Source organism: Coloeus monedula (genome assembly GCF_965178545.1).
Source record: "Coloeus monedula genome assembly, chromosome: 6".
NCBI classification, from domain to species: Eukaryota; Metazoa; Chordata; class Aves; order Passeriformes; family Corvidae; genus Coloeus; species Coloeus monedula.
The window spans coordinates 54,328,865-54,343,941 of record NC_138786.1 but is presented as its reverse complement, the minus strand read 5'-3'; the positions used below and the strand labels follow the sequence as shown (position 1 = coordinate 54,343,941).

Here is a 15,077-nt window from a genome sequence, read left to right as displayed (position 1 = left end):
CCCGACCCTGGCAACCCTTCCTGCTGCAGGGCGTATTGCGGCACAGGTGTTTCCCACTGTGGCTTGCAAGTGCCAAGTCCATTTTTCAAACCCTGGTTGTAACTGCTGCTGACTTTAGAAATATAAGCTATTTTTAAAATGCATCATCAAAAAAAAGTTAAATACAACCTTTTTCCTTTTATTCTCATGTTTGATAAACATTTCAGCAGGCATCTATCCAACTTAAGCAGGCTCTGGGTGTGCACCTGCTCCAAGCTTTGTCCCAGTCCCGGCAGCATGAATTAAATCCACTGCCTGAATTAATAGGCAAACTACATAGTCACTGGAAAGATTTCTCCTATCCATCTCTCAGAGACCCCATTACATCTCCTCCAACCCCCCCGCCCAGCAGATACTGAAATCATTTCGCAGGCAATGCTACTGCACCCAGTGGTTTCCTTGTCTCCAGCTGTAACAAAAGGATGTGGCTGCTGCTATGGAGGTATTGCTGTGGGCAACACAGTGGCCACAGCAGAGGGAGCGATAACCAGACAGGACAGCATTCCACCGAACAGAGCTCGGAGATGGCTGCTTCAAAGAAGAGCCCGGTATCAGCTCCCAGAGCCTCTTTCACAAGAACTCAGGTAAGAGGGCATCAAACAGTCCCCTTTCCCAGCAAGTGTCTGAGCAACAAGGACTGCTCCCAAGTCTAACTCTCCAACAGCTCATTTATTTGCTTTTATGATCTCTAAAAATATTACTAGGGGTTCAAGAAGTTCTGTCTTTATTTCTCCTCCATCCTTCAAAATAACTTCAGCAAGATGAGTACAATAAACAACATGAATCTGCCTAACATAACTACTCACACACACACTTTAAAATAGCTTTAACATTTATAAATGTCTGCTCAATCTACATCCCTCCTCTCAAACCAGTAGTGGTCAGTCTCAGATTGCCATCTCCACTCTGCACCAGCACTTGGATGTTCCCCAGTCACGAGATGCACCAGAGCAAACTACAAGACCTCCCAATTACAATCATCTTTGCATCTGTTTCAGTAGAAAAAGTAATTTTTCACCCAAATCTACAAATACACTCCTAAACTCTTGCCAATTTTCAGCCTGCTGGCAGAATGGCTGGATTTGTGCCTGCCCTGTTTGCACCACAAGGACTGCATCTGACCTGTGTGTGGAGGACAGCTTGCTGTTTCACCTGAAAATGCCCAAGAAAATAAACTGATCCCCTGCACTCACAATCCCAGGCAAATCTTGGGGGAGAATCATCTCAAGAACCAAACCAAGAGGAATAAAAACCCATCCAAAAACCAGAAAGAGCTAGAGCACAATGCAGCAGTTTCCCACAGAGCAGACCCACTTCTCAGAGCCAGTACACATAGGAAGAAATTATTTGCCAAGCAACTCAGCTCTTGGGCTGAAATCCAGAGGACAGCTCTGAAAAATCATCCTTCCACCACCAAGTTCCCACCACCAAGCCTTTCTCCCAAGTTATTTGATACTTGCATAAAGCCTAAGAGAAGAGAGGTGATGAGAACTTCAGATGATATCCAGATGTACCCTCCGAGCCTCCCCTCAGCACACACAATGATGAGCCCAAGGCTGAGACTACAGCAAAGAGAGGAGCTCCTGCATGTCCACACTGTTTGCAGATTTGAGTCAGCCAGCAACCTCAAGATTTGCTTTATTCACAGAACAGGCAAGGAGACCTCCCCTCTTTCTCCAAATTCATAGGACAGGCTTCAGAGCTACTCTCAGCAATTCAGCCTCTGTGCCCAGCAGGCAGGGGCCGGCTAAAGGCTCCAGATAAGCACTCAGCCTGTTCTCAGGGCAGCCCTGGCTGAAGGAAAGGTCAACTCTCTCACCTCTCTCACATACCTGTTTGCTCACAGCAGCAACAGTTCAGAAGAGTGACATGACTGGCCAAAGAGACAGATGCTCCACCAGCTAAAGTGGGGGGGAGCATTTGCTCCTACAAGAACAAGTGGCTTCCACAGGAGAAGCTGAGGCAGAAATTATCCAGTGATGAAACAAAAGCCTTAAGGAGCCCAAAAAAGCAAAAACGTCACTGCTACACAAATGCTTGAAAAGCAGGCAGATACCATGTCCAGAGAAGTATGCAAGTTGTAGAAGAGGTTAAGGGACAGAGTTCTGCTATATCTTCCCCTCTTACAGAGCAAAATTGTAACAAAATAAAAGTCACGACCACTTTCTTCCAGTCTAAGGGGGAACTTGGAACAATACAACTACAATGAAGCTCAGAAATGGGTGTCTCTCCTGGATGAACAAAGTACCAAGAAAGAGGAGTCGGGAGCACAGAGAAGAGCAGAGAAATCCAAGCAGGGCTGGGTTAGTAAGAGGCTGGACAGAATCCACAAACTGTACTAAAAGTCTAATGAAAGTTGGAGAACCACAAGTAGCACTTAGGAAACTAAAAAAAGGGCTGAGACATACTAAAGGAAAGAAATCTTTTCTTGTAAGAGTTGACTACCGAAATGTTTGGGACAAACCAAGCAAGTAGGCTTTCTCCCCAGAAGCAGGTAATTTTTGGAAGGACAAACAAGGACAATTGCAAAAAAACTGTTTATTAGGGTGGTCAGAGGGAAAAGGTATAGCAGTGAGCCAAGATGCAAAGAGAAAACAACTTCAAAGCAATTGCTGTGGGAGGTTAAATTAGGTAAGAGTGTATTTTGCTAAGAAAGAAAAGGAGCAGGTGGTAATTGGGAGCATCTCTATAAATGGCCTTATTCCAACAGGAATGACAGTTATGGCACAGCAAATGTTTATAAAATAAAAAAGATCCATTTAAACCAGTGGCCAGAGCATAACTAATTACTGCTGTGATACAGGAAGCCAACAGCTGCAGGGACAAAGAATGCTGGAGCTCAGCCCTCAAAAAGCATACAGGGGCCATCACTCCCTTAAAGTTTGGGTCTCCAGTTCCCTTTGGGCCCCTATAATATGCCATCCTTTGTCAGACATCAACAACAAAAATAACATGAGGGTACAGACTGCTCTTGTTTCTTGAGCATAAAATGCCACAACACAAGCTTGGGACAAAACAACTTACCAACAAGTTAAAAGGTCTACACCAGTTCATGAAGCACAGAGAGTACCTACGCTAACAGGGCGCAAAAGCAGTGCAATTTTTGAAGGTGTTTACCTTGCCTTAGTCATAATTTTAAGTTTTTACAGCCAGAGTTTAGAAGTGATCTTGTGATATTTTAAGCCCATGACCTTTGTTTAGTGTATGTCACTTGTAGCAGTACCTATTTTAATGCAAGCTAAAACTTTTAGACTGAGTGGCACAATAGTTTTGCATTGGGAGGCACATGGCTTTACTTCACAGCACTTGATTTTTTAGAAAAGGTTGTGTCAAAACCTACCTTCTGCATCTGCTGCCCCCCCTGCCACCACTTACTCATAATTCAGATGTACAAGAGGGGTTTCCCCAAGGCTGGCTGGTGTCAGGGGACTCTTCTGGGGCTAGTTTATTCTGCCAGCCTAAAGAAAGACCCAGAGTTAGGGGTGAGGCCAAATGGCTTCCCTCACAGAAGCAGCAGAGTATCTGGAGTGGGTTTTTTTGTTGTTGTTAAGACTACTTAATCCACACACATTGAGCTGGGTCTGCCTAGCAACAAGTTAGTTTTAAACTTGTATCATCCTACTTGTGTTCCCATGGCTACTGTCATGAACAGTATGGTAGCAGCTGCACAAATCAGCACAAGGGTCCCAGGAGGGACATCTTTAAGATTCCCAGACAGAAAACAATACCAAGAAAGTACAAATGCTACACCTGGTATGCCTGCCTGCCTTCACAGTCCTTTACTCCTCCCAGAAGCACCTATACCAGCTCCCTCCTAAGGATGGAGAGACATCAGCCAAAGGAATAGATGTACACACTGGTATCACTGATCATTTTACATTCTTTAGAACAAAAAAGCTTGGGTTACAGATGCGACACTTTTAGCTTCTCACACAGCTGTCGGCAACCTAAACGCAGAACTATGCGCAACTCCAGCCAACAGCACCTGCTACATGGGGCAGTGGGCTCTCAACACGGGGTGGGGAGGAGGTGAAAAATTCCCCATCACCATCTACACAGGGCCAAAACTCAGACCAGTGTTACTGATGAGAACAGGGCATGAGTTTGGACACCCAAAGAAGGTGGGAAGTCAGAGGAAAGAGAAAAAAACTCCTTGCATTTCAATACAAGCTGCACGTAAAGCACTGCAACAAAAGCACTGCTGTTATGTAGACCAGATTTTCCCAGCCCTGTCAATTCAGTTCTTCCAGAGAGAAGGTGATTTCCTACTCAAGAGAGGTTTTTCTTAGTCTTTATCTATCCCCAAGCCCCCTGGTAGAATTAGAATCTCTCCGTATCCTCTCCAGGGACCAGCAGGCATTGTACCCCTGCATGCAAGCCTTGTTTACACATATTCCTTAGGGATTTCTGAACCCAGAAGCCACAACTACGATTACACATTTGTTATGCTGTGCTTTCACACTAGGGTTACAAAGTCTAGAAGGACATCAATTCAAGGTCATATACACTAATAATTATTTTCAATACCAAACATCCAAATCAAAGTCTCTCTTTGAACTAAAGCCCAACCTGGTAAAACATCCAGTCGTCTAAAAGCACATGCACATGCTATCATGACAGGTTATCCCAGATACCTACAGAGAGCAGAACTGAAAAGCTGCAATAGACAGCCACGTGGTTAGACTCCCCTAATTAGACAACTGCACTGCAAAAACAAGCTCTCTCAGGTTAATATTTGTGAAATCCATCCAGGTGAAAAGCATAAAGTTAGGGGAGGGAGCAAGAAAGATTAAATAACTTTAAGGACAAAAAAATCACAACCTTCAACTCCTGCCCGTAAAAGGGCTGGGGAATATTTTTCCAGAGACACACCTAGTTACACACACAGAGTACCTATGAGACCCTACTGATGTCCCCTAGACATACCTGCACAATAGAAGGAGAGGGCTGAAGGGGAAAAATAGATTAGAATTGCCTCACGAGAGTAGATTTTTGCAATTTTATCACACTACTGCAGCCTCCTCCCCCTGGAGAGGCAACATTTACCAGTATTTCCTTTATGAAATTCAAAGAGCAAGCTGCTGCATAAAGCTGAATTTTTCAAAACACGTGGAAAGGTAGGTTAAACTCACTTGTTTCATCTCAAAACCTTACATGAAAAGTACAGCAAATTTATTGAGTTGGACATACAATACTTAAAGCCAGTCTCATCACAACCAGCTGCATGTCAAAACAATGTAAGGAGCACAAAGGCAGCCCAATTCTCCAGTATGTTAGAGAAACTTTCACTGCCTTCACTAAGGCTGAACACATCCTCTTGCACTTTCAGAAAGCACAAAGTCATCAAAACTTTCATATGGAACAATAAATTAAAAGCTTCTAAATTTTAAAGAAAGAGACACCTAATCTAGCATTCCTTAAAAAGTGCTTTTTATGATCAGGTTTAGCTTACGAATCAACTTTGTATTTTCAAGAACTGAATTTTAAACTGCTATTTCAAGTTTAAACACCTGATGTGGGATTGCTCATCTTGTTATGCTGCCAAGTCGAAGCCGCAAAAGACAAGGTCACCCAGTACAGAAAGAGGTACAGACTTCCTAGGAAAGAGGCATGCTCTAACTACGCCAAAGTTTTCTTTTTTATTTGCTCTCTTTACTCAGCTACTAGTCACCATGTCTCAATCTTACCTTACACTTGGTAAGGGTAAGGCAAACCTTGGCCACAGCCAGAAATTGCCCTGAGTGAAGTGGGGACTAGCACTAACCACGCTTTCCTGAGGAGGCAGTTACTTCAGATTTACCTGCCTGGCACATAGGAAGGAATTGTATATTAAAGTTACAACACAGTTAAATACACATGTGTCCAGCAGAGCACTGTCATCCATACTACTCTGAAGGTATGTGACAGGGCGAGAGCCCACTATAAGCCGCATTATACAGGGCGCCTTGATCACAGAGGCAAAGATTTCCGAGCTAATTATAATGACTAATCACAGGGAGCTCTAAGCCTTCACTTGGCCAAGTCACAGACCTAACCAGGACTGAAAACAAGAGTTTTAAGAGCACCTCATTAAGCAGCAGGAACCAGCTATGAAGAACAAAGCAGTCACTCTACCTAGTATTAATTCCAGTCCAGCCATTAATACATTTGTCAGCACATGAGACAGCTATTACCTCCACATACAAACACTGCATGTGCCAGGCAGGGAAAGAAGCCACAGGCTTTGGCTACACAGAGATTTGTTTGTTTACAACAGCATTAAGGTTTGAGAAGGATGTTCTCGGTGCTATTTGAATAATGAGAAAGCTCCAAAACTGTGCCTTGAAACATGTTTGAGTGGGAGCCGTGCTCACCACTAGAGCACCTCTGCACCCCTTCACAGGACAAGTGAACAGGCTGGGTGAAAGCTGACTGCTGAGCAATGTAGGCTTAAAAATGGTCTCCCTTCAGGCAAGCAGCCCACAGGTGAAAAAGATATGACACCAAATCAACAGCTGTACTGCTGCTGAGGTGTCAGAGGTATGGATAATAAAGTTTTCAACTTGACCACTACTCGTCTTTTTCTCCAGGGTGAATTTTAAAAACAGAGGATATGCTGAAGTGTCAGCATCTACAAGTAAGCTTCACTCTGTAGTAGCAGGATTTCAGCCTTTCCTGCCCTGGTGACTGGACCAGCAGTACATACCAATGACAGAAAAAGATGAGACAGACTCACCCACACACCAGCAGAGTTGCCAGCCCAGTAAGGAGATGGTAGGAGTTACCTTCCCGCTTCCACAGGGCTGCTGGACACCAGCCTGACCTTTCAACTGTACCTAAATTCCTACAGAGTTAAAACAAAAACCCAAGGGTTTGGCAACATTCTGGTGGAGTGCCTGTCCAAGACCTTCTCATCTGCTCTGCACTACAGCACATTGACAGAGCCTGTGACCTCTGAGAAGGAGGGCAAGACAAATATAGCCCATGAGGAAGCATGGCACTGAGCTGACTACAACTAGGAGGAAAAGCTCCTCTTCTCCCACCAGAATTTAAGGGAAAACCTGCAGTACCTAAATTTTCCACCACCTAATTCTGAAAACACACCCTTGTTGGGGATGATGTACATCTCCTCAAACAACAGTGAAAGACCCAAGGCATGTGTGGTTTACCAAGACACCAGGCAGCCTCTGTCAGTCCAAACACCCTGGGCTTTAGTACATTATGGTTTGATATTGCTGATTAGATCAAACACCCTCTTAATTCATCCTTCTTTTCCAAAGGGACTGTTGCACTAAGGGAGTTCCAGCCTGCTGAGTTTAAGGCACAGCCATTTGAAGATATGAGATAGCTTTCCAAGATACCAGTATTTCCAGTTTCAGGAGCTGGGTTTTGAATTTTCCACTTGCTTAGATGGAGATCCCAAAGTGTCACCTAAAAAGCACTTTTTTATTTTTTTCTCATCCCTTTTCTGATGAGTCCATTCATCAAAATACCATTTTCTCTACACCCATTGGGTAGTCAGACTACTTGCAAACTATTAGGACTGTGAGGCACAGGACTAGCTGCAAAGAAAGAACCAGAACAAGAAGGCTGGGAGCTGGACTTGTCAAATACAAGTCATAAAGGGGCTTGTAACAACCTCTTGTTAAAGGGTTACAGTTCTGATTGTGTAAGTCAATAGGTGCCTCTGCCCAGAACCCCATGAAGTAGCTGATGATACAACCTAATAAAACATGGCCTTTACAACCACCAGAGAAATATAACAGTTCTAGGGGAATCAGACACCCATGGGCTGTCCCAATATTATACTTTCAACCTTTGAACCTAAATAGGCAGAGGGTAGGCACGTTTTAACAGCCAGAGTTGGATGGATGTATTAGCTCCCTCCCCTAGCACATGGCCACGCCACCACTTCCATACAGTGATCAGGCACTCCAGATAAGAGACAGCAGAGACTATCTTGGGGCTTTTTTTTAAACTCTTCTTAGACACAACTACACTGACAAGGTTTCTCACTATAGTGAAAAGGGTTGCTGGTTTCTTTTTTTTCCCCCCTTCATTTTCTGGCAATACTGAAATAACACAGTCTTCATCACAAACAAAGGCCTGGGAATACCAACTGTTTGTGCAGGAGCACACAGTGCAGCTAACAGTGTGGAGCAGAGAACAAGCTCCTCAAGGATTAGTGGCATTCTGGCAGTGAGCACCTACCAACAGGCTTTTCTGAACCGAGGGGTGAAAGCACTACAGGTGGATTTCCTTCCACCATTTTTACTTACTTTAACTGTTACAGTATGAAACCAAAAAACTGGGAAGACAGCAACATTGCAAGTAAGGGATTGAAGTCTACCAGCTGACATACATCCCAAATTTGCATTTCCACAAGACGCTGTTGAGTCAAACCTGCTTTTCCTCATCTGTTTCTACTGGAAAGAGCCCCAGAAGCTGCTTTCCAAAGATGACCGACACAACCAACGTCCAACGATGCAAGATGTGGCTTGTATTTTTACTGCCATTGCAACAAATAAGGAAATCTAAAGCTGTAATGCTACAAAGGAGAAAAAAAAAGTTCATCTGCCTTCAATATAAGTCAAAATTTTGGAATAACTGTTCTCTTCAGGGAGTTACTTAACACTCCTCAAAATTATGGAAGCTTTAATCTTTAGTGAAATTCACTGGCTGTGTTAAAGTGCTCACTAATGTTTTCTTCCTCCTATTTTCAGAGTTCCAATAGCATAAATTAATAAGCAACAAATAAAATGGTCACGTACAGTATCAGTCCTTCCCCATATGAAAGATTTTTATTAAGCTTTAGGATATACAATGTTTCCTTCCACTAAGTTTTCCTATTAACAAGACATGTGGGTTTCATTTGTATGGATTAAAAGAACCATAATAGTCTGCCTCTCCAAAACCTTCCGTGTCTCAGTTTCAGAACTCACAAGAAATGCTGACCTACCAATATCAGCCTTCGTTTAACACACAGAATTTTGGGCTGGCAAATAATTGATTCTGAGCTCTAATAAGAGAAGAAATAGCAGACAAAATAGCAATTTTTCATATTACATCTGTGAACTCAAGGCCAAACAGTGAAGCATAACTGAAGTGCAAGTTTTACTGAGTCTAGTGAGCTCTGGCATGGGATTTTCAGCCCAAGAAGTTTTGCCTATTCTTCTCCCAAGTTGAACTGGCTTGTTTAATACACACACTGCCTCTGCAAAAGCCTTGTCATTACTGCACAGCTACTCATATTATGCAAATAATAATAAAGGTGTTAAGTACTGTAACAATAATAACAGACCTGTAAGATTTTGAGATAATAAAAGAAGTGGGATCAATGTGGTGAGAATGCACTTTCCCCAAATATGGGGAGATTGGGATGGGTAAAAAGGATAGCAACATTAAATTTAGTGAAGAACCTACAAGCTCTGCCAGCTCATGGAATAGGCCTTGCCACCATACAGAGAGTTACTAAAGGAGCTGTGAGTAGGAACCACCTCCTACATAGGATTCCAGCCATGAGCATTTTTACAGTCAAAGAATCACATCAGGCCCTTCCTTGGCCACTGCCACAGCAAGTTTTAGCCGCAAGGAATATTACAAACTTACACCAAGGTATTTTAATTCAGAGTGTGAACTTGTCATTTTCTGGTTCCAAGGAAAAAGTAAAAACAAAGCTGCACAACCCTTAACCCTTTTCCCTATACTCTGGTAAAACAAGGGAGAGACAAGAACTTTATACCCTTCTCCATGCTAACTAAAAGAGGATGAAGTCCCTTCACTTCCTAAATTTACGCAACCACTGAGAACACTCTCTTCACTTACAGGCCATACCACGCAATAGTTTTTTGCTCTTCTCTGACTATTTAATTCATGATACGCAGATCAACATCCCACCACTGCCTTGCTCTATCTCTCTTTTCCATTGCAGCTGCACAGAAAAGGATTTCAGACCTTTCAAAATTTTCCTAACTTCACCACTCTTTGCAGCAGCTCACATGTGGCTGAGAAGTGAAACAAAATTAAATGCTTTCTCTGCCCCTCTGCATGGGGACAGAGGAACTCCCACGTAAAATGCTGATGTAAGAATAAGCAGTTACAGATACACCTCAGCCAAACCCGAGGTATAACTGAACATTAAGTTTAAAAAAAACAAATACACACAAGGCCTGGTCTGTGTTATTTTCCCCTCAGACACAGTCAGAGCAGCATGAGCACTCCACATTTTACCAGCCAGCTAACCTGAAGGAGAAAGCCTCCACAACTCAACAACAAACAATTTTCAGGCTTTAGGATCCTTTGGTCAACCAGTCACTAAAATTTTTAGTGAGAGGCAGACACAGTATCTCTGCATTCTGATAACACTATTTCAATCTAACTTTTGATGTTACCAGCGAGACAGGACAACTTAATAGTTTTAGTCAAAAGGTCTTAGTGCAGCATGTTAGGCTTATTTAGGGTTTTGTTTCTTAAAGAGGGAAACAGAAGAGACGTAACAAATGAACTTAATGCAGCTTTTAGCCTTTAGGACCAAGAAGAGACGACAAAATTCAGGGAACAACGTGGCATTGCCAAATGATTCCTGGGTAATTCCACAAGACAGGAAACAAACTTTTCCATACACAAGCAGACAAAAGTTCACCCCAAACTTCTTAACTAAAAGGTATACTTTCCAGAAACAGAAAAAAAAAAAAACCCCAGAGGCCAGTAAAGGAAGATCTGATGTCCATTCAGGTCATCAGAAGACTGGTCATTTACTTTGGGTGAACCTACTATGAGCTTTCTGTATTACACTATGTACTCAAACACAATCACCTGCTGATCCCGTGTTAGGGTACAGATTACTCAGAAAAAAATTTGTTTCTTCACATCACACACTTCCCCCTCCCTTCCACTCCACAGAGCACAGAAAGCAATAACCTTTGTATAGGTCACTGTATGTCTGTAAGTTTAAACCAGAACAATGTACATCTCAGTACACAACGGTGAGGAAGCGGCTCACAGTATTTTTTCCCCCTCCATCTATTATGTTAGATAAATGGATTGCTCAAAAGAGCATAATTCACCAGGGTGACCAAAAAGCCCAAGTATTGTTGTGATACGTGGCTGATAAGTCAGTGTGATGCACGTCGTGTGTTACAGAAATGCTGCGTTTGACCTACAGATTGAAAACCAGTGTCAACTGCTGCCTAGCTAACAGCTCCCCCTTCCTCCCCCTCCCTTCTCCTCCTCCTCCTCCTCCCCCCTGTCCGCCCCCTTTTTCCTCCTGGTCAAACAAGAAATGGACCTCCCTTGTATCTTATTTTGTCAAGAAAAAGAAGGGGGAAAGGAGTGGGGAAAAATTATTCTGTAAATGAATACAAGTAATAATGAACTTAAGAAAAAAAAAATCCTCTTTGCCTTCTCCCCACCCTGAGACCTTAACAGTTAGGAACAGACATATATATTTAGTAACAAAAAAGGCATCAAACATTAGTGCACAGTCTGAGGATGACCCACGATAAATCTTTTTCCTGAGTCCACACAATAGCAACTCTTAGGATTATTCGATAAGGAGACACTGTGGCTTTCCACACCATTCTTTTTGTTTTAGTGCGAGAGGTGCAGAGGATTCAATTAAGTTTGGGCTGGGCAAAGGGACAACTCCAAACGCTAGGATCTCCAAACAGAAGGAGGGTTTTCACTAGCTACAACCTCCACTTACAAAGGAACAATACAAAAAAAAAAAAAAAAAAAAGCAAGCTTAGATTTCAAACTAAAGAGGTCAACAGCCTGTCTTTCTATACACGGAGATACATCAGTACAACAGTGCTTCCAGCACCTGCCTTTCAGCACAGCCCCAATTCCTTTGTTTGCTCAAAATTTGCTTCCATACCACTTTAAATTAGCTTACAAAGAACCGCAGCAGAATAGCTGGAACACGAAACAATTCTTTTTTTCTTTTGGAGGACAGAGGCAACCAGCTTCTTAGGAAGAGAGAAAATTAAAATACAGACCTAAGTCACTTCTAAATACCTTCGAAAAAAATTATAATTATAACTTGATGTCTTCTAGTTCCACCCCTATCGCTGAGGCCACAGAAACACGAGTTTATGAGAGGGCAGAACAAACAAAAAAAGAAAGAAAAACAAACAAACAAAAAAAAAACCCGAACAAAAGAAAAAAAAAAGAAGAAAAGAAAGAAAGAAAGAAGAAGAAAAAAAAAACCCACCCAACTGCCATCTCCTGCCTCCTCCAGTCCTGCCAGCTTCCCTGTTCCTCCCTGCCTGCAAAGCGCCCTCTGGAAAGCATCGAGACTTCTTTTATCAACCGTGTGCGCTGGAGAAGGGGGGAGGAAGGAGGGGGGGGGGGGGGGGGGGGTCCTTGTTCTTGCTCTGGGTGTTTGAGACTGGAATTAAGGAGAGATTATTTTTGGACCCGATGAGCAGAACCCGGGGGAGGCGGGGGGGGAGTATCCCCGCTCATCGGGAGGGGTCCAAAGCACTGGATGAGGGGGAGGAGTTGCCCCCCTTAAAATATAATAAAGACTTACCGGGGTCGAAATCAGGGACCACCGCCTGGTACTGCGGCCCGACCCTCATTCCGCCGCCAGCTGAGGGAGGCAGAGGGAGAAGCGTTACCCGCGTGGGCCCGAGCGGCCCCTAAGCCCCCCCCCTAAAAAAAAACCCACCCCGCACCCGCTCCTCACCGTGCTCCTCATCGCTGGACGACCCCGAGCTCCCCTCCTCCCAGGAGTTCACGCTGCTGTTGCCGTTGGGGGCGGCGGATAAACTTTTGCTGCCGCCGTTGTTGTTATTATTCGCCCCGGCGGCGTTCTGGTTCCTGCCCCGCCGTTTCCCCGAGACCTCCGGGCCCTTCTCGATCATGGCTGGCATTTAGGGGAGGAAGGGGAGGGGGGGGTGTGGAGAAGAAGGGGGGGGGGGGGGAGATCAGAGTTTAAAAACTGCGGGAGGGGGGGCTGTGGGAGGCGCCAAGGGCGGGCGGGAGCCGGGGCGGGCCGGGCCGGTGCGCGGCGGTGGCGGCGCTGCTACATCCCCCACCGCGATCGCCCCGAACTTTGAGGCTCATCCCAGCCCTGCGCTGGGACTCCGCTCAACCTGCGCTGCTGCCCGCGGCCAGCCCCGCCTCCCCCCGCTCCTGCCCCTTCCCATTGGCCAAACCTACATTTTGGGAGGCCATCCCGCCCGCCCATTGGCCGGCGCCGCCTGTCCATCGCGGCGGCCCGGCGCTTCCGTTCGCTGGGCGCGGTGGAAGGCGGACCGCCGGCCGTGTGTGTGCGGGCTCCGGGATCTCTCCGCCCAGCGATGCCTCTGCTCCGCGCTCCTCTGCTCCGAGCGGAGCGGGCGGGAGGCGGGGCCGCACCCCCCACCGGGGAGCCCCTCCCCGGCCGCTCCCCCGGCTCGGCCCCGGTTCCGCCGCCCCGCCGGGAACTCGGACCCGGGAGGAGCGTGGCGAGGGACTACTTTGCCCCCCCCCCCCCATCCGCCTCCCTTCTGGCGGAAGGTTACGGCGTGGTTTGAATGGGATTCCATACAAAGCTCAGTTGCCCGAGGGAAGCCGAGCCGGGCAGGGGCGGGGGTCTGTGCTTGGTGCGCTCGGGATGGCTCCCGCCAGCAGCAGCGACTAGAGTCCGACGAGGGGACGGGGTCCCGGCGGCCAGGAGTGGCCTGAGGAGAGATGGGGGCGGCCCGACCGAAGCGGTGCCGAGAGTGTGGGACAGTGCCGGGGTCGGAGAGACCCGGGGAAGCGCCAGCAGCCAGCCGGAAAGCGGGCACCGCACGGACGGGGCCCCGGTGCAGCCTCGTCAGCTGGGCGCTGCCAGCTGCCCCCGGGGCAGAGCCGCCCTCGAGGGTCTCGCTCGGTGCCCAGGAGCCGCCCTCGCAGCGGGCGGCGCCCCAGGTCCCCTCAAGAAACTCCCTGGTTGCCCCTTGGCCTGCCGGGGCTCTTGTACCGAGCCGGGCTCCGCGCTCAGGGCCCGGCCGTGCAACAGATCCCGCGCCCCGCATTCCCGGTGGTGCGCCCGGCTCTCCACGCGGCCCCGGAGGCGGAGCCGGCACGGAGCCCTCCCGGCGGGGCGGCCGCGTCCCACGCTCCGTGCCTTCCCCGGCGTGACCCGGCAGCGAGCGGGGGAACAAAAGGGGCAGCGGCACCGCGTTCCCTTCCCTCGGCACACGAGGCTCCAGCCGGGAAAACCGGCGCGGCGAGGGGGAGCACTGCTGGGTGGGGAGAAGGGGGCGTCCAGCCCCGCCGTAGCTAAAATGGGCAACCAGAGTCTATCCAGACTGCTCGCTGTTATTTGCTACTCGAACTGTACATCAGGCTGAGGCAGCACAATGCGCGGTCATGGAAAGCAGCTTGTGGGGTGTGTCTGCTATTTTCATTCAAATTAACTTCTGTAGCAAGTTTTTTTTTTTATTGGCCCGGGCAATTAAAAGTGCCATTTGACTAGCAGCGGTTATCTCGTATCAGCCAAACTGTCTCCAGCCACTCCCCGCCTCCCTCTGCCATTTTAATCCAAGAGAATTTGCACAGGGGGAGGGGGAAAGAGCTGCCGAGGGAGAGCCATCGTCTCCAACCCTGGCCTTACCCTTCCTTCTCTATGTTGTGCCTAAGATTATCAAAATTATTTCACGTCTAGGGAGTAGTTTGGAAAGGATCCTGAATATTCACACACTATTTTCGCCATTAAAATTATGGAAAGAAATATCTTTTTGAAGTGCGTGGTAGTCTGTTTCAGCATACTGTGGTCTTTACAATATCTCCTTTCCCATCTTCACTTGGTATGTGTGTTGTGCCTACGTAGATATGCAGTCGGTTTCCTTCATTTACACATGCATGTACCTGTGAGTATTTATTCACTCAGTTATCTACCACTGAAAAAATAAGCTTATTTTCCGCTACATAAAAATAAGTACATACATAAAAATAACTTTTTCTGTCTCACAAAACTAACATTTATAATGGTGGCTCTTGATCCCACACTCGTTGAAAATATCAGTTCTAAATCAGAGGAGTAATTAGCGATGCTCTTAAACCCCAGTGCTGACAGCCACAAATAT

The 15,077-nt window shown here is 46.3% G+C and overlaps 1 protein-coding gene across 3 annotated transcripts in view; it reads right to left on the bottom strand.

Annotated features, from left to right (window-relative positions):
- Window positions 1-13,285, bottom strand: part of RCOR1 (REST corepressor 1) — an 81,480-nt gene extending 68,195 nt beyond the window's left edge. Inside the window, exons 1-3 of one of the 3 annotated variants that reach the window (XM_082284085.1) lie at window positions 13,183-13,282; window positions 12,707-12,886; window positions 12,551-12,610 (exon numbers count right to left, since the gene is read on the bottom strand). In XM_082284085.1, the coding sequence (XP_082140211.1) occupies window positions 12,551-12,610; window positions 12,707-12,886; window positions 13,183-13,231 (289 nt within the window). In that variant the 5' untranslated portion in view covers window positions 13,232-13,282. Of the gene's footprint in view, window positions 1-12,550; window positions 12,611-12,706; window positions 13,053-13,182 lie in introns of those variants that run through there. The other 2 variants (XM_082284087.1, XM_082284086.1) reach the window with 2 other exon arrangements.
- Window positions 13,286-15,077: the final 1,792 nt, after the last annotated feature.